At 37.7% G+C, this 24,325-nt stretch overlaps 2 protein-coding genes across 2 annotated transcripts in view; both read left to right on the top strand.

Moving 5' to 3' along the window:
- LOC126818321 (zinc finger protein 664) overlaps positions 1 to 24,325 on the top strand; it is a 312,810-nt gene that overhangs the window by 262,550 nt on the left and 25,935 nt on the right. The window lies entirely within an intron of this gene.
- On the top strand, positions 1,810 to 21,674 carry LOC126818828 (40S ribosomal protein S8). Its single transcript, XM_050546457.2, has 6 exons — positions 1,810 to 1,904; positions 7,835 to 7,941; positions 13,018 to 13,117; positions 13,883 to 14,061; positions 18,296 to 18,461; positions 21,501 to 21,674. Exons 1-6 carry the CDS (start codon positions 1,901 to 1,903, stop codon positions 21,608 to 21,610), a joined length of 666 nt encoding a protein of 221 aa, XP_050402414.1. The 5' UTR covers positions 1,810 to 1,900; the 3' UTR covers positions 21,611 to 21,674.

The raw sequence follows: 24,325 nt of genomic DNA, 5'->3' as shown, positions 1-24,325 counted from the left end.
AAGTCCTGCTGATCAACAAGTCAACAAGAATTTTAACATTTTCTATGATTTTTGAGGAAATTGTCCCGAGCAGCGAGCCAAATAATTTTATTCTAGCTCTTTGAAGTTTGGTCAATACAAGAGAGGGAGAGAAATCGGGTTTAACGTCCACTCGACACAAACTAGGTCATTTCGAGACTAACACATGGTTTAATTTTATTTCAATAATTTGCTTGCGCGTAGGGGTCTTTAGCAGTGGGAGGAAACCGGAGGACCCGGAGAAAACCCACGAGGTTGGACAGGCGACCCTACTCCTTGTCACGTACAACCGATGATTCAAAACCAGGCCAGTTGACTCAATGACAGGCCTCATGATACAGCACGCACGTGCTAACCATTCGGCCATCCTCCCCCCCCCCCCCCCGGTCAATACAAACATAAATAAATATATATTTTTCAAACTAAGTTTTATAAGTAAAGGATATAATTTATATAATGGATTGGAAACTCCAGGATCCAGTGTAGCAAGATTTTATTGTATCGAAACATCCATTTAGGACGGGGATCACGTGGCTAAGTGGGTAAGACGCTGGCTCGCTAGCCTGGAGGTCGGGTGTTCGATCCCTACATTGGTAGAGAAAGTTCATCCAGATTTTCCGGCATGGTTTTCACTTGTCAGTGATGCAGGACGGAGGGTCTGACAAGGACAGCTGTCTAGTCGTTCGGATGGGACGAAAAACCGGGGTCCCGTGTACACATTGGCGTGCACGTTAAAGATCCCTTGACAGATGGAATTCTATATAAGAGTAGGCCGTAGTGCCACTGCCCGGGCAAAATTTACCTCGTAGCACACTATATGGCGTATGCCCGTCTTCATCAGCCCAGTTAAGGAGCAGAACAGTAGGGCGTTAAACCTCATTTCATTTCATTTTTTCCTTTTAGGACAGCATACAATATAAACATGTACATATATTTATAACAATATGACTAATAATATTTACACATAAGACAATGGTAGTTTTAATCTAGCTTATAATATAGATTTACTAACAGGACAACAGTGTACACATTTCATTTACCTCAAACAGGTTTGATAATGGCACAGCATTCAATACAATTATGATGCATGGGTATAAATATTATAAATACATAAGGGGAGTTGGATGGCTGAATGGTGAGCACGTGCGCGCTGTATCATAAAGTCTGTTATTGAGTCAACTGGCGAGGTTTCGATTCCTTGGTTGTACGTGACAAGGAGTAGGGTCACCTGTCCAACCTCGTGTGTTTTCTCCGGGTCCTCCGGTTTCCTCCCACTGCTAAAGACCCCTACGCGCAAGCGAATTATGGAAATAAAATTGAACCATGTGTTAGTCCCATAATGACCTAGTTTGTGTCGAGTAGACGTTAAACTCTCTCTCTCTCTCTCTCTCTCTCTCTCTCACACTCTCTCAATACATAAATAACGAGAAGACTTATTAGTATAGGTATTTACATGGAAATATGATATAGGGATGATATAATAATTATATGAATCAAGTAATAGAATATGGAATGAAATATATATTAATTCATGGAAATCTACAGAATAATTTAGATACAAAAAGGTATGTTTTTAGATTCATTGCAGGAAATATATTTCTTGCTTAAAGGGGCAAGCAAAGCAAAATAACGAAATTTATTTGAAGTGTGAAGTGTGCAGCTAAGTGGAATGAATAAGAACATTTTTTATATAGTTATAATTATGATTTAGTTATAGGCCTACATTTTTAGTAGTTTTAGCGAGCATTTGCAACTCACTGGACTCTGTTAATTGTGGTCTTCGACCTGTATTCATCGCCGTTCTACATGCAGTTCCTTCCCCTTACAATTAACTTCACGCGAGACTTCCCGTGATCTATCTCTTCGGCCATATTTCCTCACCATGGGTATGTTGTTTTCTGAGTGGTCGGTTAAAATCCAACAATAATCTGAAAAGATAATGCCCATCAACTAGTTTTATAATGCCTAAATAAACTGCAAACATTTCTTTATGCGGGTACGGGACCAGTTTTATCCAGAAATTAACGACATTTTAGAAATAATGGATGAAATTTCAACGTGTTTTTTTTTCTTCAAAGAAAAATAGCACGTTATTGTTATTTGCATGGGACAAAACCCATGACCATGCATATGAAATTGGTGTATATCCAAAGCATTCGACATTTTCGCTAACCGGCATATTTCAACAGGTCCTGTTATTTGCAATTTTTGAATCTACGTCGATTTTCTTTATTACGGTACGCGGATATGAATTCACTGGAGGCTGTGTTACACTATTAGTATTACAGTGTACAGGAAAAAAACCTTCGATTTTTAATTGATATGAAAATGATCCATATTTCTGTAAAACTTGCTCCCTTTCAGCATTATCAATTTTGTCATGTCATATATATATTCCCAAACAGTAAATTTTTGAACAAATAAATTGTATATGTAATGTTACAGGCCTTCACGTAAAAGGAGCGTGATCGCTCTCGCTCTCCTGGACGCGCCTGGATGTCAGTCGAGGTGCGCTTTTTATAGCTCTCCTCAATGTCTAATTTGACTCCCCTCAAAGAAAATAATCAGGAAAAATATACTGGTAATATCATATCGACAATCAACTTGCTTGTCGGCTACAATAACCGCATACCTTAGTGAGAATCCGCCATCCGTTTCATAATCCGAGTAATTAGCACATTTAACGGTAATTTTGATAATTCGGCAAAAATAACCCCAACAAGCCTGCTGGTTATTCATAACAGGTCCACTAAGTTTCCTTTGTAATAATAAACCACGTGGCGAAGGAAGACATCTCGCTCCGCATGGATTGTGAATCTCGTGCTTCGCGCCCCGTCTTCGACTCTCGATCCGTACGAATTCTAGGTAGATTTGAAAATAATAATTGGATAATGCATTTTATGGTTTCACTGACCCGTTGTTTGTTAAATTTAAATATTCATTGAATAATCCCTGATAAAACACCGGATATCCCGAGAAACAAATATTAATAACTACTGTCTGATTCATCGTAAATTTTAAACGGATTTCTTCGATTATGAACAAACTACTTAACTTTGGTTATTATAAACTTACCTGTGTGTTTGTAATGAACTCCCGTTCGATAAAATCCATTGCACAACTAATTATCACAACGATGAGAACGATTTCTCTCTTGAAAAATTTGAAAATTTACTTGTAATTTCGACAGAGTCGATGTCAACAATGTCTTCGTGACGTAATGGTCGAATCCAATATACCTGTTGCGGGGGTTGGTTAACATTGAAAGATAGTTTGACAGCGCGATCATTTTGATCGTATATGGGTTTGGGCGACGAAAAATATCAATTGAAGGCAATAACATAGGAGATTTATATGGAAACCATTGATCGCCAGTCTATCAAATTTTCTTCACAATTAAAATATCACTGATTGCACGGATACTCGTAAAAATAAAGTCATGAATAAACTATAAATATCCTATCTTCTTTATGTTATAAATAATTTAACAAGGATCATGAAGCTTACCTCCGAATTCTCTGAGTGTATTTTTAATTTTATACGCATTCTTTCGATCGAATAATAACCGCTTCAGTAACATCTTTAAGCGTGTTGCGGCAGCCCTCAGCGTGTCTATTGCCGTATTGGGTGCCCGGGTGGGTATATAATGCTACTAAGCCCGTATGACCCCGTAAGAAGCGGAACATTAATTGTCGATTCGACAGTTTTGACCGAAGTGTGATAAAGCCCGTAAAACGAATGTATAGTTGTGTTTGTGCGGCATGCGTGTTCAAATGTAAATAATCCCATCCGAGTCGCAAATCAAATAATTAGAACAAAATATTTCAAAAAGTAAAGCTATAAAATTTGCAGAGATTTTACTAGAATGTAAAAGACGGTAACTAAATACAGGAATGCGGGTAGTTATGTGTGCGAACGCTCAAACTCAATACCAGGTATCCAGACCACTCGGACCAAAGACTACTCGGACTAAGACCAGTCGGACCAAAACAAGACCAGTCGGACCAATTAAATTATATTATAAGGCTAGACAATATGCTATTTATTTATTATTAAATCACAATACAAAGAAGCAAATAATTCTTATACGGAATTCTTATATTTAGAGTTGTTTGGTTCAATTTTGTGTACGGAAAATAAATCAACGATTAGTTTTAAAATTAATTAATAATGGTGCCAAAAAAAAATATCAATCTAATTTTTCTTTACTCTTGCAATGAGACTCGGTATGTCCAGACTTTTGACAGTTTCTACATATACGGGTATACTGTTCTTGTCTGATAGCCTAATTTTACTTTTTCCACATTCGCAGTATCCCCAGTGGTTTCATTCCGTTCTACCCCACTAACCCCTGGGTTACTATATATGGGGGGGGGGGGGTGGAGACACGTTTTCAAGTCATCCGCCCTTGATGCGTTAATATAAACAGCACATAATAATACGAAGACCGGACGTTTATATGCCCCTTTTTAAACGTGACTACAAGTGTGGTTCTCGATATTTTGCGATTTGGAATACAATTATCAATTTATTCAAACAACACGTTATTATTAGTTCGAGTAGTCATATTAAAACACACACAATTATCAATTTATTCAAATAACACTTTATTATTGGTTCGAGTAGTCATATTAAAATAAACACAATTATCAATTTATTAAAATAACACTTTATTATTGGTTCGAGTAATTATATTAAAACAAACGCAATTATCAATTTATTAAAACAACATTTTATTATTGGTCCGAGTCGTCTTTCTGTTGGGTCCGAATAGTCTTTTTGTATGGTCCGAGTAGTCTATTTGTTTGGGCTGAGTGGTCTATCAGTTGGTCCGACTGGTCTTGAACCGAGTGGTCTTTGGTCCGAGTGGTCATGGATTCTTGTCGTAATTGTACTTGAATTTCCTATGCTGTCACCCCTAATACGAAATGATATCTTCCGCAGAGTGACGTAACCATCTTCCATATTGGTATTTTTCTCTGGGAAAAGTTTGTGATATTTCAATTTTTCAAGAGAGAACTTGTTTTCATCGTTGTGATAATTAGTTGTGCAATGGATTTTATCGAACGGGAGTTCATTACAAACACACAGGTAAGTTTATAATAACCAACGTTAAGTAGTTTGTTCATAATCGAAGAAATCCGTTTAAAATTTACGATGAATCAGACAGTAATATATTTTTCCGTCAAATCTTCAATGCTTTCAGATTCCCGATAACACGTGACATGCATTGGTTGGAATTAGGTCAATAAACCAGCATTGCAAGATTTATTTTTAAATAGTGTTTTAGTTTTATTCAATTTTATTTTTTACACATGCTGACAGGGATTTATTCTTAAAAATTTTGCCCTTTTTATTTAAGGCCATGGCATAGTCGTACGGAATTTTATTTTATATAAAGCAATTTCAATCATGGGAGTCATGTGATCATTGTGTGGCTTGTCTTTCATCCACGAATGAAAAAAATATTGTAAGTTACGTGATAGACAAAAATATTAATTTGTGTTTTAAATATGAAGAAATGTCATACTGTCGCATCAGCTTATTTTCGCCGTAGTAGATAAATCCTAATTTCGATCGACTGATGATAAACGAAGACAGTAGTCTATTCAGGAATATTACTGACTTGAACTTGTTGAAGTCAGATATTAAAGTTAACGGGAGCTTCGAATTACCCTGTTTCTTACCGGGACCTCACTTGACCCAATTCTGGCCGGTTGGTTTCGAAATAGATTAAAATCTCTGGACTTTATCACAAATGCTAACAAAGCTCTCCTCAAGAGATTCAGGAGAGCTTTCTCAGGAGAGCGATTTCCTCTTTTTTCAATTTCAGGAGAGCTTTTTTTGACTCCCCAGGAATTTATTCACGTGAAGGCCTGATGTTATAAGATAGAATGGCATGGTTATTTTGTTGAAATTCCACTTTTTTCAGTCTAGCCTAAGGCCATTTCTCAATTAAAATAAACCCCAAGGAATATACTTTCATTTACCAAAACATTAATAAGATGTTAATACAAATCTACAGAAAGAAGAGAATTATTTGATCAAACTCATGAAATTGGTAGTGCACAACATTAACATAACATTCATCTAATTGGGTGGAGTTGGACCATCCGTCACCATGACAACCAACATTGATATAACCAGTGCTAGAATTATTTTAGTAGTATTCCAGCCGAGAAAGTTCATCAGTATTTTCCGGCGTGGTGCAGGACAGAGTGCACATAGGCGTGCATGTAAAAGATCCCTTAGCAACTGGAATTCGATATAACAGTACTTGACAGTAGGCCATAGAGCCACTGTTGGGGCAAAATTTCCCTCATAGCACACTTAGGGGTGATGATTTTCCGTTTCAGAAAATAGCAAATTCCGTTTTAAGTATTTTTAATTCCGTTATTTTCCGTTTCAGAGCTGACCATATTCCGTTTTTTCGAGATAAAATATTAATTTATGAATAAATGAATAAAACATCTTAAAATGCCTTTTATTACAAAACGGATCATTTTAAACCAATGATAACAAATGTTGAATTGTGAATGACTTGTAATGTTCAATGACTAGTTATTCTTTAAACCTGTTTCCCGAATTAAATAACAGAAAATTACATCTTGTGAGCTCGTTTCATCTTTTTAGCAGACGAAGCCATTTTTCTCAGCTGCTAGGTGTAGTCGCGATTTATCCAGACATTCTCGTAGTTACTACCGTTTCTTCGAGAATAAGGGCTGGATCCACAAGGCTACGGTATATTTCTGATGTCACGTGGTTAATGCGGATAAACACGAGTCAAGAGCCCGGCAGTAAAATAAGAAGTAAATGAAACGATTTTTACTTTTATGAAGTGACAGAAGTTTTTTTTAAGACATATATATATACATTACAATCTTTAATTCAAGTTAAACTACAGAGTAATTTATAATGGGATACATGAAAGACGGGTTTTCGTTTCGATTAAAATTATGATTCCTAAATGATGAAATGAAAGTAGCGAAATACTAAAATAGACAGTAACAAAAGCACGCGATATCATTCAATATTTCCGATTTTTATGAATAAAAAGATGAAATACTTGGATAACTGCAAAATTATTTTGAGTTTGTGTTTAGTATCAGCAAATATCGGCTTTTCCGTCTTTTTCCGTGTGAGATTTCAAATTCCGTTTTGAGTGGACAATTCCGCGTTTTCCGCGTTTTTTCCGCGTTCACGGAAAATCATCACCCCTACACACTGTAAGATGAATGCCCATCTTCATTATCCCAGTCGTAGCAAAACTGTAGGAGTTAAACCCCATTTCATTTTAGTAGTATTCCAATGTAGGCAGTCTAACCTAGGCTGTCAGATGTGGCGTTATGGAATTTGAATATCCTTGTATTTTGAGGATTTGATATGTTCCTTTCCACAACATTGGAGATAAACCCAGTCCCCTAATCTTGTATTGGGTGTGGACTGGACCCTGTCAAATCCATGTGCTCCTATATTATGTATACGGGGATCGAAATGACAGGGTACAGACAAAAATAAATTTCCTTTATAAAATAGCAAAATCCCGATCCCTGTTCGGTTTAAAGTTTGAAGCCAATTTCAGTTTCAGACAATCTTCTATAAATAGAAAATGTGAAGAAATAAAACTGAAACGGAGGTCAGATAAGTTGAAACCCTAGGCTACATGTATTGAAAATTAACAACTTTAAATCTGTACTATATCTTTTCCCGATTACTACCCTTTTTCATTGCATGAGTTGAGCGATTTTGGCTTTTGTCATGGCCGCTATTGCCTTTAAATTTGGTATTTAATTCCATAATTTTATTTTTTGATTAGGTATCTCTCGGGATAAATGGCATAAACGGCTCAAGTCTGGTGGGCGTCGACCCCAACCTAGAAAGAAGCGAAAGCATGAAATGGGCCGACCTCCAGCACAGACTAAGGTATGTTGAATATTCATATCACTACTGTCTGAACCATCGTAAATTTTAAACAGATTTCTTCAATTTTATTCAACATGAGGTAATTTCAAACACACAGAAATGTTTATAATAACCAAAGTTAAGTTGTTTGTTCATAATCGAAGAAATACCGTACGTTTAAAATTTATGATGGTTCAGACAGTAGGTTTATAAAATGGGGTTTAACATCCTACTGTTCTACCTCGACTGGGCTAATGAAGACGTGCATACGCCATACAGTGTTTTATGAGGGAAATTTTGCTCGGAAAGCAATGCTACGACCTACTCTTGTATCATTTCCAACTTTGTATATTTTAATTGCTCACCATATGTGTACACAAAACCTGTTTTTGTCCCATCCAAATGACTAAGTTCAGGGCTGGCCACGAATAAATTGATGGCGAGCAGATGACTGCTCACGCAAATTTTGTAACATTGTTTCAATTTAAAATCATAAGAAAATTGCTATTCCTGGCACAAAGTTTGCAGTAAACATGTGTGACCATCGCTTTCTGTTTTTGACAGTCATACGTACTCTTCTTTATTAAAGCCAATTTCCGTATGGATTTCTTCACCCCACGAAATAAATGTGGATAGGGCAATCAGGTTGCCTTTGGCCTTTATTACGCTTAGATTGAAAATTATACGACTGCACAATGGAATAAAAACCGAAGTTCTGATAAAATAGGAAATACCAATAAATATTAGTTTGAAACGTGTTCATTTAGCGTGAATGCCAAATGCCGGATGTAAACATTCTTTACTTTAGACTCGATTATCACGTGTTTGTTACTGGTGTTCGTAGGAAAACCAGTCAAGACGTTCAGGTCTAAAGTGTATTTTTAGTAACACAAGTTGCGAGTAACTTCATTAGCCAATCAAATTTAAGAAGGAAATGCTGCAGCTGGGTGAATATCAGTTTGACAGACGAATTTATGACGTTATTGACATTGTTGGGTTAGTTTCGGCAATAAACTTGTCAGTATTTTGATTATTTTTACAGGGTTTTCTTAAAATTTTGCGCGAGCAACGAACCGCTCGCGTAAATGTAGATTTACGCGAGCCCGAGCAACTGCTCGCGTCTCGTGGCAAGCCCTGAAGTTTAAAACAAATCATGTGGCAATTGAAGAATCCATGAATGGCTTCCAATTAAATTGTATCTGGAATAAATTGAAGAACCATACAAAAAAACTGACCCATGCAATGGACCCTACAGAAATTGGGGTAATTGAAGAATCCCTTCGATGAAAATAAGAATGGTACTCAATAATGAAGTTGTATAAGGTGTCAATTCAATCAATACTTTAGAAAAAAAAAAAAACAAAGACCCATGCACATGCCTGGCAGTTTAAAATGTGGTTGGATTGAATGGTAAAATACATGGTCACCAGGCCTGGAAATAACGGTTTTAGATCTACCGGACAACTTTCTTGTGCAAATTCAAAAAAAAAACCTTTTAATTTAACATTTTCTGCTAGTTTTTGATGACTATTCGAGGATAAGAATTAAGAGGGTTAGAAGTTGATTATTTCCAGTTTGTGTCTTGTGATTTTTATTCAGGAAGAATTTCTCACAAGTGTAGTCCAATACACTTAGCACATAATTGTAAATTGAATTAATAATTCCAATGTAGGCAGTCTAACCTAGGCTGTCAGATGTGGCTTATGGAATTTGAATATCCTTATAATTGAGGATTTGATATGTTCCTTTCCACAACATTGGAGATAAACCCAGTCCCCTAATCTTGTATTGGGTGTGGACTGGGCCCTGTCAAATCCATGTGCTCCTATATTATTTATATACGGGGATCGAAATGACGGGGTACAGATATATGTTAAATTCATAAAGGATTTATTCCAAGCCCTTTCTGGTGATCCCAGAACTCAGTCAAGTTTGATATTTTATATGATCGGTTATTCAAGGCATTACATGATCCATGTGAAAAGTATTAGTAACAGTACAATTGTTTAAGGAATCTACTCAAAGAAACAGACATCCATATAGGGGGTCACGGTGGGTAAGACACTGGCTAGCTAGCCTGGAGGTCGGGTATTCAATCCCTGCATTGACCGAGAAGTTCATCCAGATTTTCCGGCGTGGTTCCACCTTGTCAGTGATGCAGGACGGAGGGCCTGACAAGGACAGCTGTCAGTCATTCGGATGGGACGTGCATGTAAAAGATCCCTTGATAGTTGGAATTCGATATAAGAGTAGGCCATAGTGCCAGTGTCCGGGTAAAATTTCCCTCATAGCACACTGTATGGCATATGCCTGTCTTCATTAGCCCAGTTTGGAGCAGAACAGTAGGGCGTTAAACCTCATTTCAAAATCCATATAAATTGAGATAGTTTGTCACATTAAGTGAAATTTTATGGATCTTTTATTACCCAGCTGAATGAGTGATGTGCTGTCCGGCAATCCTGGAGGTTGTGATACGATCCTCGGGTGTCAGTCTAAAAAGTTTCTCCTGATTTTCCGGTGTGGTTGTCCCCCTTGTCGTTGTTGTAGGACAAAGGTCCTGGCAAGGAACAGTGGTATAGTGATTCTGATGCGATTATAAAATGATGTCCAGGGTACTCGTCATGCGTATAAAAGTCATTATATCATTCTGTATGGTGTAGATATGCCTGGATTGTTGAGCCATGTGGAACAGAAGTAGGGATATTAAACCCTGGGTTATTTGAAATCTTATCTGAAATTTGTAATCCGCATTAACTGTTTACTAGTGCTGGGTATTGCCACTGCAGTAACAATACGATACGTATCACGATTCATAACCATGTCAGTATTTACCAAGAAAACGGGTTGACTAAATAATTGATATTTTTAGTCCTGCCGATGTCGAAGATATAAAAATTATTCTATATGATTGATGTGGATCAAAATAAGGACCAATGGCAAAACAATTTAAGAGTTTTTGTGTACCTGTGTTTAATTAGTGACATGTTACCTACTGAAGCGACAAAAAACTTGCCATTCAGCATTTTGTGATTCAATACACGAATTAAGAGAAAATTGCGATTTAGTCTTTTGTGATTCAATACACAAATTAAAAGATGAATCTCGATACATCGATTCAACAATATTGTGCCTCCACTACTGGTACTAATAGTACCAACAATATTATTCTAAAAATAACCAGCCAGAAACATGTGATGGTATTCCAATGTTGGCAGTCTAACCTAGGCTGTCAGATGTGGCGTATGGAATTTGAATATCCTTGTAATTGAGGATTTGATATGTTCCCTTCCACAACATTGGAGATAAACCCAGTCCCCTAATCTTGTATTAGGTGTGGGCTGGACCCTGTCAAATCCATGTGCTCCTATATTATTTATATACGGGGATCGAAATGACAGGGTACAGACATGTACATTCAATTCCTGTTGAATTCACCTAAAAATCTAAATTTATTTTCGCCTACATTTGATTGGGGTCGTATATTTTTGTTGTGCGTTGGTCTGTCATTCAATTTCTTTCTGAAACACCAGTAACTACAATAATCCATATCTTTTGTACACCCAAATTGAAACTGCGGTTTCTCTTTGCTGCCCTGTAGCTCAAACTTCCAAATTTCTTGCGAACATGCTGCAATCTCTTAAAACCATGATGCTTCGTATTAGATCACGATTTATTCAGCTTGGTCACAACAGCAGGATGTCTGTTAAGTGACATTGTAGAAAAAAAAGGTCTCCCTTAATACAGATCTTGTACAAATCGTCACATTTCTCAGAAGAATCGGATATATTCAAGTATGGAGAAAAATGGTTAATAATTTGTGCTTTTATCTCTGGTCATCAAATAAGATTTATTTATGATTTAATATTTCATACATATAGATCAGGACACAGAATGCCATTTACATAAACGTTATTATTTGATGGACACAGATGAGAGCGCAAATTTCAAATTGATAAATCTCAATATTTAATATCACGATCATTGGTTCGCGAGAAATGTGACAATGTTTTGAATTCAAATAATTTTCTGCAGTACTGATTTAGTATTCGTTATTCAATATCATTTATAATTATACCAGTGAAATGTTACGTTCATGTAATAAAATTAACTCGTATTTCAAATTATACAGAAGAAAAAAAGGAAAATATATGTTGATTAAAAGATTTGTAGTTTTTAGAAATTTGAAACTGGACAAAAATCACCTCAGAATTGATCATCTCAAGCAAATTGAATATTGAAAAATAAAATCTGCATTTAATAGGACCACTAATCCAGGTAATTGGCACATAGTTGTAAATTGATTTAGTAATTCCAATGTAGGCAGTCTAACCTAGGCTGTCAGATGTGGCGTATGGAATTTGAATATCCTTTTATTTTGAGGATTTGATATGTTCCTTTCCACAACATTGGAGATAAACCCAGTCCCCTAATCTTGTATTAGGTGTGGGCTGGACCCTGTCAAATCCATGTGCTCCTATATTATTTATACCGGGATCGAAATGACAGGGTACAGACAAAAATAAATTTCCTTTATAAAATACAGGAAAAAATCCTGATATTGGGTTCTACAAAGGATCGAAATGACCGGGTACAGACAAAAATAAAATTACAAACTACTGTATTCAATCTGAATTGAAGAGATAATCCACCATCAGTGATGTTTTGTTTAATCAATTTGTGTTCATTTTAATTTAGATTAAACCGTGGAAAATTTATTAAGAAATGTAAATAGTCAAGGGCCCTTATTCATGAAAACTTAAACTAAGATACAATCAAATTTTTTTTCGAAATACTGCAATTCGATTGGCTGACCAGTAAAATCAATTTGCATATATCCAATGAAGTTGCAGTCTTAATTTCGGTTGTAACTTAGTTTAAGTTAGGGGGGCCGTTTATTCATAGCTGATAACTTGTATATAAACCGCAATGTCTTTTGAATAGATCTTGGGACTAGTTGTTCAAAGCTATGTTAACTTCTAATAAAAATCGCAATGTCTTTTGAATAGATCTTGGGACTAGTTGTTCAAAGCTCTGTTACCTTATAAACCACAATAATGTGAAGAATATTTATTAAGGTCAATGATTTTCTATTTTCAGTTGGGACCGAAAAGAATCCATTTAGTACGTACAAGGGGAGGGAACACTAAACAGCGAGCTTTGAGACTGGAGAATAGCAACGTTAACTGGTCAACACAAGGTATGTCCACTCTTTATTCTGGGTGGCTTATTGAGGTAACGACTTGACTGGCGGAGAGAAAGTACCTTAAACTCAGGATTTTCCAGTACGGTTAACTGGTCCCACGACCCCCCCATCAGTGGTGTAGGACAGGGGGCCTATAAAGGACGGTATCTGGTCATTCCCATGGGCATGTTGGCGTGATTGAAAAGACCCTAGACAGAATTCAAAATAAAATAGGTAGACATTGAGGTTACCTCCCCTTGTGTACAATAGGTTTGTTTGTGTCCTTCCAGTCAGAAAGGTGTACTTGGGTTAAAGTCCGAGCTGACCAATACAACTGGTATGAATGGATGTATGATGATTAAAACCTATCACCATCTTTCGGCTGATTAAATCATGCTGACTAGGTTATTAGACTGACATCCAAGCAAACTCGCAACTCTTTTATCATCTGCCTTGTCAAAATTCTCCCTCTAACGCTGTCCTGTGGCATTGCACATGTGACCAAGGTAGTGATTTTCTTCTACAATATTTCTCCCTTAGATGAACCATGGTGGCTCAGCGAATTGTGTGCTGGAGATCCAGGGTTTGATCCCTGGTATTTTCCTGTGGTTTCTTTGTCAGAGGTGCAGAGCAGGGAGGGTCTGGCAAGGATGTTTCAAGTTAGATGGAACTAATAATCCAGGTCCGGTGTTGACCCTGGTGTGCACGTAAGAGAACCCTGATGGATAGAATTTAAGAAACTGGATGTCGTGTATAACGCTAGTATTTTGTGTTTTTCAGGTATAACCCGTAAGACACGTATATTGGATGTGGTGTATAATGCTAGTAGTAACGAACTCGTCAGAACTAAAACATTGGTGAAAAGTGCCATCATTCAAGTTGATGCTAATCCCTTCAGACAGTGGTTTGAAAATCATTTTGGTCTCCCAGTTATACCAAGAAAGAAATCTACAAAAAAGGTAACGACAATGTTGATTTAAATTTGTCTGTAGTGAGAAATGGTCTAAAAGTAAAATTATGTTCAATCTACTTAAATTAACTTCTGACAGGAGCTGAGGGAGGGAGAATGCAATGGCACTATTCATGAAAAATTTCCCTCGTACTATACTACATTGTTTGCTGCTCTGTATTAGCCTGGGGGGTTGGATGGCTGAATGGTTGGCACATGCATGCTGTATCATACAGCCTATCATTGAGTCAACTGGCATGGTTTCGATTCCCCGGTTGTATGTGACAAGGAGTAGGGTCGCCTGTCCAACCTCGTGGGTTTTCTCCGGGTCCTCCGGTTTCCTCCCACTGCTTAAAGACCCCTACGCGCAAGTGAATTATTGAAATAAAATGAAACCATATGTTAGTCCCGAAATGACCTAGTTTGTGTCGAGTGGATGTTACACCCCATTTCTCTCTCCCTGTATTATCCCAGTCAGTACAGAACTATAAGAGTCTTATTTCATTCCTTATGTGACAAGGAGTAGGGCCGCCTGTCCAACCTTGTGGGTTTTCTCCTGGTCCTGCGGTTTACTCCCACTGCTAAAGACCCCTACGCGCAAGCAAAGTATTGAAATAAAATTAAACCATGTTAGTCCCGAAATGACCTAGTCGGTGTTTAGTGGACTTAAACCCCATTTCTTTCTCTCGCAGAGCAATAAGACTCATATTTCCCTCTAACAAATGTAAAATTTGATACATATAAATGACCGGGTAGCCACGGTGGGTAAGTGGGCGAGACGCTGGCTCACTATCCTTGAGGTCGCAGGTTCGCTCCCTGTGTTGGTGAGGTCCCGTGTACACATTGGCATGCAAGTGAAAGATCCCCTGGCAGTTGGAATTCAATGCAAGAGTAGGCCGTAGTGCCGCTGTTCAGGCAAAATTTCCCTCATTAGGCTAGTTGGAGCAGAACAGTAGGGCGTTAAACCCCATTTCATATAAATATTTGTATACTGTTATAATATCCGAAAAATCTGTAGGTTGAAAAATTGCATACTGTCCAAATTAGGAATAGATTTTATACAATTTATTTCTTATGAATGTGTGCTAGATAGATTAGCCTCTGCGACACGGATTCATTCAATATGAATAACAGTTACTAGTAGGCAGACAAAAAATAATTTAATTATATCTGAGCTATAATTGTCAGTGAGATAAATTTCTCCGTGGGTGATTGTTAAATCTGAAAATTTTTGCATTAAAATATCAACATCAGGTTTTATCTACTGCAAACTACTTTGATTGTCCAACAAAGTGGTAGCTTTTACGGCAATTAAACATGCATTATACAAGAGCTAAATCTGTCTATTGCAGGTCTTTAGACCTGAAATGTTATCTAAATTATTAGACATTAACTGATCAAGGCCATAATCAACTCCTGATGGCATCAGATTTCTCTGTTCTTGAATAGATTAGAAAAGTTTAGCTATATTTTGATTTTAATTTAAAAATGGAGGAGCGAGACTTAACTTCAAACAGCCAGTATGGTAGTTGAAATTTTTCACATGTCTTGTTAATCCTTCAAAGGCTAATGTCTTCGCTCGCAATAGAGTAATTTGAATGAAATTTTCAAATTAAGTCATTATACATTATCTATTTTCGAACTATTATAGCAGTAATGGCTAGCTCTTTATCTAAATCTTACATAATGTATCTTTAAGCCATTTACTCGTGCTCTTTGCAAAATGACCCAACTTTATGTAGAGTAGAAGTTTACAGGTATTGGCCAGGTTGATTGATAAAGTAAGACACTGTCCGGACATGTGCACTTGCATAAAATGCCTGCCTGTCTGTAACTTTAAAAAAACCAAAATAAACCCCAAACAATGGTATATCCTTAACTAAAATTCAACTGAAACGTTGAAATTGGAAATTAATGGAAGCGAATCTAACATGGCCACTCACAGGTTGATTGTTTATCACCCCATCTTATTTGGATTGGTTGTGACCCGCGCCCCACCCCACCCCCTCTCAGGTTGATTGGCTGTGATGAAACACTGTCGTATAAATTGATAGTGTACGTAAAAGATACCTTGTCCTTGGAATTAGAAACGTTTATTTCCAGACAAAATGACATAAATTGAGGCTAAGTTTCGACACTATATTTCATATTTTGGTATTAACAAAAAGATATAAAAATGGTTTCAGCCATGGCTAGGTGGTTAAGACGCTGGCTCGTTAGCCTGGAGGTCGGGTGTTCGATCCCTGCATTGGCCGAGAAAGTTCATCCCGATTTTCCGACGTGGTTTCCCCTTGTCAGTGGTGCAGAACGGAGGGCCTGACAAGGACAGCTGTCTAGTCCTTCAGATGATACGAAAAACCGAGGTCCTGTGTATACATTGGAATGCATGTAAAAGATCCCTTGGCAGTTGGAATTCGATGTAAGAGTAGGCGATAGTGCCGCTGCCTTCATCAAAATTTCCCTCATAGCACACTGTATGGCGTATGCCTGTCTTCATTAGCCCAGTCAGAGCAGAACAGCAGGGCGTTAAACCCCATTTTATTTCATTTTGACCCAGACCAATACAATTGGTATGAATGGATGTATGATGATTAAAACCTATCACCATCTTTCGGCTGATTAAAATCATGCTGACTAGGTTATTAGACTGACATCCAAGCAAAACGACCAGTACCACTGATTCCCAGCTTGTACGCAGCCTGTACACACTCCCAGGTTTTCTCTGGGTTCTTGGATATATTCCTAGCGAAATATTGAAATAAAATTGAATGAGATGTTGGTCTATTCTACTCCACTGAACAGGGTTTTCATGAATTTGAATTATCTGCACTTGATAGGTCGTATCTACGAACCAATCAAAAAACAGTTTACATATCAATGATGGCCCTGACCTAGTTTGTATCCGTGGACATTCGTCTCCCATTTATCTCTCATAACATCACACTATCTATCATCTTGTGTCTTCCTATAATCGGGGGGTTGGATGGTCGCCTGTCCAACCTCTTGGGTTTTCTCCGGGTCCACCAGTTTCCTCCCACTGCTAAATAAAATTAAACCATGTTAGTTCCGTAATGACCTAGTTTGTGTCGAGTGGATGTTAAACCCCATTTCTCTCTTTGTAAATTTATAATTATTTTGAAATATACTCTTAATACTACTTATCCCTTGTGCCAGGAAAACTAGCATTCATTTTAACGACTAAAATATTTTCTGAAAACGGGAGAGTGAAATCTTCATAAATATTTGCATACTGTCCAAATTAGGAATAGATTTTATACAATTTATTTCTTATGAATGTGTGCTAGATAGATCAGCCTCTGCGACACGGATTCATTCTATATGAAAAAGTTACTAGTAGGCAGACAATAATTCATTTTGTCTTACTAACATTTTCCAGAAGTGATTTTATGACTCTGATCTTCAGATTTCGAAGCTTTGAGTTTCAACTTGATTTTTGACCTTCCACCCCAACCAGACAATCTTGAAATGTATTGACAATTCATGTTTCGTCACAGGAGCCCGACCTATCCGCATATATACACCATACCCAACTCGACGATATACGATAAAATACAATGCCTCTTGAAGCCCTGATTTTACCGGCCCTCGCTTCGTTTCATTGTTTTTAAACAATTCGTAATGTCGGGGAATCTAACCTCTACTGATTCACTTAGATGTTTTTTCTTTGATCGAGTAGTTTTGATTGCATGAATTCTCCCATAGAAATGATATCATAGCCACTGGTTTCCAAAATTTACATTATTTTCGTCCTTTAACCTCCATCATTGCACCATTCGCCGAAATGCACGACTATCGAAGCAAAATTTTTATCACGAGCATATGATCCTAGTAAATATAAATAACGCCATTCTGTTAAAATGGTAGACGGAGTTTAATACCATCGTTTTCATTAGAATCCATATTTGTTGACTAATGACGATTGATATTTCCTTTTGATGCATCGATGTGTAAAATTATTCATAGTATTCCCATTAACAATAAGTTTTACCCCCAGTATTGCCACTCGCAATAAGTTTACTGGCAATAAGTTTTACCCCTTGTATCGCCACTAGCAATGAGTTTTACCCCCTGTATCTTCACTGGCAATAAGTTTTACCCCCTGTATCGCCACTGGCAATAAGTTTTACCCTCTTTATCACCTCTAGCAATAAATAACATGAAGTTTTGAAAATTAATCTAGATTGTGTTAAATGTTTTTATTGACATGATTTGTTTTATTTCAGGCAGGCAAGAAAACGGATGAAGAGAAAGCTAAAAGAGCAGCAAGAGAAAGTGTCAAGGTGAAGAAGTTATCTAAGGAAGTTCTCTTCAAACGACGACAGAACAGAAAAAAATTGTTTAAAGTTGAACCTTCACTTCAAGAACAGTTCCGTAATGGTCGACTTCTAGGTATGTTAATCATATAGGTCGACTTCAGGGAATGTTGATCACATGATAAAATCTTTTGAAAAGATGGTATTTTGCTGGTAATTACTTATTAACTCCTTGGAAGGTGACAACCATTATGGCGATGTCTAAAAAAAAAAAAATCCCAAAAAGCAGTGATAGTGATGTGCTAGTTGTATTCCCACATTTATTTTATTAACGATATTAACTCCTTGAACATGACTGTGGCGGCGCCACTGGATGATATACTGTTTTAACTCCATATAAAAGACTGGACAATGTTTAACTCCATACAAAAGACTGGACCATGTTTCCACTTATATTATCGACAGAATGATGAGACTTCTATGGAGAGGGAATTTAGAAACCGTTTTGGTTTCGTTCTGATTTCCAAGGAATCCTATTGTCATAGTTACTCTGACTGTCTCAAAAACTTTTTATTTTCTATCTTCAGGCCATATTCACAAATTTCAGTTAAAATGCTTTAAGAATGTAGCCCATTCATTTACTAAAATAAAATTTGTGCAATGAATTAAAGGAGCTAAATCGCTAATATTTGGGACCTAGAAATAGACCCAAATGGGTCACAACGCATATAATAATGTAATCTGATTGTATATAAACTGATTTACATTCAATTGTTCCCGTTTTGACTCGAATTTCAAATCGGTCGTGTCCAGCGAAGTACGGCATGTGTCTCAACCCTATAGCAGTTTCTAGGGTTGAATATGTCTAGCCTCCTTTCTGGTCACTTGTTGCAAATGACGTTAAAACGCACTATGGTACACGATTCGTGTACCAATGGTAAAATGTTTATTTTGTCTTAAATATAGGATTTCAGAAGCCTGCCTTTTCCTGGTAAGATCGCAACATCAATGTTGATTTGAATTGACAATTTAATAATTCGTATTTTCAATGTGTAAGACTTTGGATGATATTGAGTTAGAGACTTGGCTACTTTGAACTCTGAACAATAATTTGGTTTAAGCTTCAGGTAATAATACACCTGTAAATAATATAATATATTTTAAAACATTGATGTACGAGAGAAACTAGGAGAGGACTGTACCTGTGACAGGTGCCTCGTTTTCCAGGCTTGTGTATTTGCCCGTCATCTTGCAAATTGTCAGTTAAAGTTTTTTGGATTGAAACCTTGTCCATTCAATAGCGATTGAAATCCTGTGTTGTAAGACTATTCTGCTGGGTTACTTGTGTAAGAAGGTGGAAATAGTCGTCCATTCCGTATTGCATATTACATCAAGATTAGCCCGGTTGGTGAAAAACAACAAATCAAACCCACAAATGAAATCACTCTTCGTTAATTTATACTATAAAATTGTGTTATTAAACTATTTTCAGACCTTACAATAAAAGAGGCAACACTCGATCTCTAAAGTTGCCTAAACATAAATAATAGAGTAGAAACTAAACTGACCTGTCCTTTGGGAACCGTTATTTTCAATTTCTCAAGATTTCAGGTTTTAAGTTCAAATGGGGGTTAGGATGGCTGAATGGTTAGCATGTGCTCGCTGTATCAGTCTGTCATTGAGTCAACTGGCGTGGTTTCGATTCCCCAGTTGTACGTGGCAAGGAGTAGGGTCGCCTGTACAAGCTCATGGGTTTTCTTTGGATTCCTCCAACAGCTAAAGACCCCTACAGTCGAAATTTTAATGGAAATAAAATTGAACCATATGTTAGTCCCGAAATGAATTAGATTGTGTCGAATGGACGTTAAACCCCATTTCTCTCTCAGGATTTCAGATTTTAAGTTCAAATTATTACGTGGAAAATATTTCTGCTTTTATTTGTACAACTGTTTTGATGTAAAATTATCAATCTACAAGTGGGTAAGACGCTGGCTCGCTTACCTGGAGGTCGGGTGTTCGATCCCTGCATTGGCCGAGAAAGTTCATCAGGATTTACCGGCGTGGTTTCCCCCTTGTCAGTGATGCAGGACGGAGGGCCTGACAAGGACAGCTGTCTAGTCGTTTGGATGGGACGAAAAACCGAGGTCCCATGTACACATTGGCGTGCATGTAAAAGATCCCTTGGCAGTTGGAATTCGATATAAGAGTAGGTCGTAGCGCCGCTGCCCGGGCAAAATTTCCCTCATAGCACACTGTATGGCGTATGCCCGTCTTCATTAGCCCAGTTTAGGAGCAGAACAGTAGGACGTTAAACCCCATTTCATTTCTATTTGGGACAGAACAGTAGGACGTTAAACCTCATTTCATTTCATACTTGGAATGACAGCCATAACCTTTTTTTGCATACTGTCCAAATTAGGAATAGATTTTATACAATTTATTTCTTATGAATGTGTGCTAGATAGATCAGCCTCTGCGACACGGATTCATTCAATATGAATAACAGTTACTAGTAGGCAGACAATAATAGTTCTATGGTTTCATAACATTTTCAGTCAGTGTTTTTATGGCTCCTATCTTCAGAAGGTGGGTTGGGTGGCTGAATGGTTAGCACGTGCGCGCTGTACCATAAAGTCTGTCATTGAGTCAACTGGCGTGGTTTCGAATCCCCGGTTGTACGTGGCAAGGATTAGGGTCGCCTGTCCAACCTCGTGGGTTTTCTCCGGGTCCTCCCACTGCTAAAGACACCTACGCGCAAGCGAATTATTGAAATAAAATTCAAAAAACAAAAAAAACACGTGTTGGTCCCGAAATGACCTAGTTTGTGTTGAGTGGACGTTAAACCCCATATCTCTCTCCTGTCTTCAGATGCATGATAATTTATACTGGACAGTCTGTGACAGGGTGCTTTATGTCCAATCTAGCTTTGAGTCAGTAAATTAGCAATCAACTATTGACAGGAGGAGGAGGGTGTCTTTCATTTCTAATAGTGAGAAAGTGTTTTGAAATGGTAGTACAGACAACTTGCTACTCCTGGAAAGGAGTTAACATAGGCCCAGTCTGTTCTCCAATCCATTTTCAAATAAAGTAAAATATTGTTTACAAAAAAAACCAAACTTGCTACATATTTTAATAGTTCATTAATACTCATAACTTTTTTTCTGTGTATTTTCAGTAAAAATCGCATCTCGACCTGGTAATTGTGGACGATGTGATGGATTTGTCTTAGAAGGAAAAGAACTCGAGTTCTACATGAAGAAAGTTAAATCTAAGAAAAGGAGTTAAACTCCGAACTGTCATCGTGCAGTTAAAATAAAGAAAAAAACTGAATAAATCTGTTACATTGTTATTTATTGTCTGTTCCTGTAAGTTGTGAGTTCGTTCCCTGCATTGGTCGAGAAAGTTCGAGATTTCCCCAACGCTGTTTCCCCCTTGTCGGTGGTGCAGGACAAGTTGTTTGGATGGGACGGAAAACCAAAGCCGGTGTAAAGATTGGCATGCACGTAAAAGATCCCGTGGCAGTTGGAATTCGATAAGAGTAGGCCATTGTGCTGCTGCCCTGATACAATTTCCCTCATAGCACACTGTATGACATATGTCTGTCTTCATTAGCCCAGTCAGAGCAGAACAGTAAGACTTTAAAGTAGGACGTTTGGAAAATAGCGTTGAACATGTCCTACAGGTGAAATCCCATCTCTGAGTTAAACCCCATTTTATTTTGTTTTCATTTTAACTACTGCATGTGATCTCTGCCCATCGTTAGACAAGTTCGGGTAAAACCACAATTTATTTCAAGTCCAAGGTTTATTTTCTTAAACATTTTCAAGCCCGCATTCAACTTGGAGGCAAGTTGCAAGTGATAAATTAACAAGACACACTGGGGACTGGGCTTTATTGATGTGACATACCAAATACACACTCGGCAAACCTCGGTAGATTCTGTTACTCTACATCTAGCCTCAGCTGTATGACGGCAACTGATATGTACCTATGCCTATACAATTGCAATGCGGCACCGGTTTACTTATTAGGAAAACTTTCCGCTTTTAAACTTAACAAAATTGCGTCATTTGAAGCGTGTGTAAAATTTTCAGTGCAAAGTTGTTCTTGTTTGAAGAAAATTGGATGAAATTGGAAAAAAAAATAGCTCCAGACTTTGAAATATTTTGTATGGTAAAACATTCTTCATGGACAATGCCGTTTGTAAAATGGGAACTTGAAAGTATATAGTTCCAATGGCAGACTTCGTCATACAGTGGAAGCTTAATGTAGAGTAGAGGAATCTGCTGAGGTTTGCAGAGTGACCAAATACAGGAAGGTTAACTTTTGCTTGTTGGGGTCTAATGATATAAACGTGTCATATTACGTTATTTGACTACAATATCCTGGTTGACAGTTTTCATAAATCTTTGACCGTTAAACATGGATAGGACAAAAATCTATGTACATGTTGAACTTCTTTGCAATGTTCTCTACCCTAGAAGTTCATCAAAGTTTTACATGTGCCGGAGAAGAACGGTGGTCTAGTCGTTAAGATGGTACAAAAAAACGAGGTCCCATGTACATGTTGGCATGCACTTAAAAGATCTCTTGGCCGTTGGAATTTGAAATAAGAGTATGCTGTAGCGCTGATGTCCGGGAAAAATTTCCTTTACAGCACACTGGAGTATGCCCGTTTTCATTAGTTGGTTACCTGAGCAACCATGTAAATTTTACTACAGGTATTCAGGTTTATTCCTGAAACAATAGAATCATATCCCATAAAATCAGGTTTGTGTAATGGAGTCTTGGACTAGAATATTCTAACCCCCTAACTAAAGCTGATTCAGTGGATATGATCAGAATATTTGTGGCAGTCATTTCTTGGGCGATAGTTCTATCACTGGACAATGAAATGAGGTTTAACGTCACGTTTTGCTCCGATGAAGACGGGCATACGTCTTACAGTGTGCTATGAGGGGAAATTTTGCCCGGACAGCGGCACTACAGCCTTATCTTATATCAATTCCAACTGTCAAGGGATCTTTTATGTGCATGTACACGGGACCTCGGTTTTTTGTCTCATCCTAATGACTAGACAGCTGTCCTTATCAGGCTCTGTGCCTGCATCACTGACAAGGTGGAACCACCCCGGAAAATCTGGGTAAACTTTCTCGGCCAATGCAGGGATCGAACACGCGACCTCCAGGCTAGCAAGCCAGCATCTTACCCACCGTGCCCCCTATCACTGGACAACTTACTGTAACACTGGTTGCTACATTGGGTATATACATGTAAATACTAACGGGCCGATTGATACCTCAATACAGATTATTAGTGGTCGACAATCTTTTTGGGACTAACATGGTTCAATTTTATTTCATTAATTCGTTTGAGCGTAGGGGTCTTTAACTGTGGAAGGAAACGGGTGACCAACTTGTCGTGGACAAGCATGAAAACAGACCCTGTGATTTAAAATGCATGCCAACAGAGGCGTAGCTGTGAAATATATATTGAAGGGGGGTCCGCAACCCTAACCCATTTTTTAAAACCCTAAAAAATATAAACAAACACCATGTGGCCATGCTGTCTACCAAGACACCGCGTGCAAAGCATTATGGTTACGTTGCTGGCTGAGCAGCGATAAATATTTGGTTTAGGCGATAATGTTTTTGGGCACCTACATGCGATTCACTCTGATAAGTGGCAGAATGGCAGAAAAAAATTAACAAAATATTACTGACAGGCTAACTAGACACAATTTTATGGAACACCGGTACTTTTCACTTCACACATGTTTCCAGGATGATTCTCTCTGTGTTTATTTTAGCAATGTAAACCATATTGGGATATGTACAGGTTTTATACAGATAGAATCTTAACTAATCCTAATAATTGTTGTAAATAAATAGGAGTTTGTGCCTGCTATGTAAATTTTGGGTCAGACCCCCCCCCCCCCCCCATGTGTGACGCCCATGCATGTCAAACCCCTGATCACCCATTGATGGGAATATAAGTACT

This window comes from Patella vulgata, chromosome 1, assembly GCF_932274485.2.
Source record: "Patella vulgata chromosome 1, xgPatVulg1.2, whole genome shotgun sequence".
NCBI lineage: Eukaryota > Metazoa > Mollusca > Gastropoda > Patellidae > Patella > Patella vulgata.
This window is presented reverse-complemented; position numbering and strand designations above follow the sequence as displayed.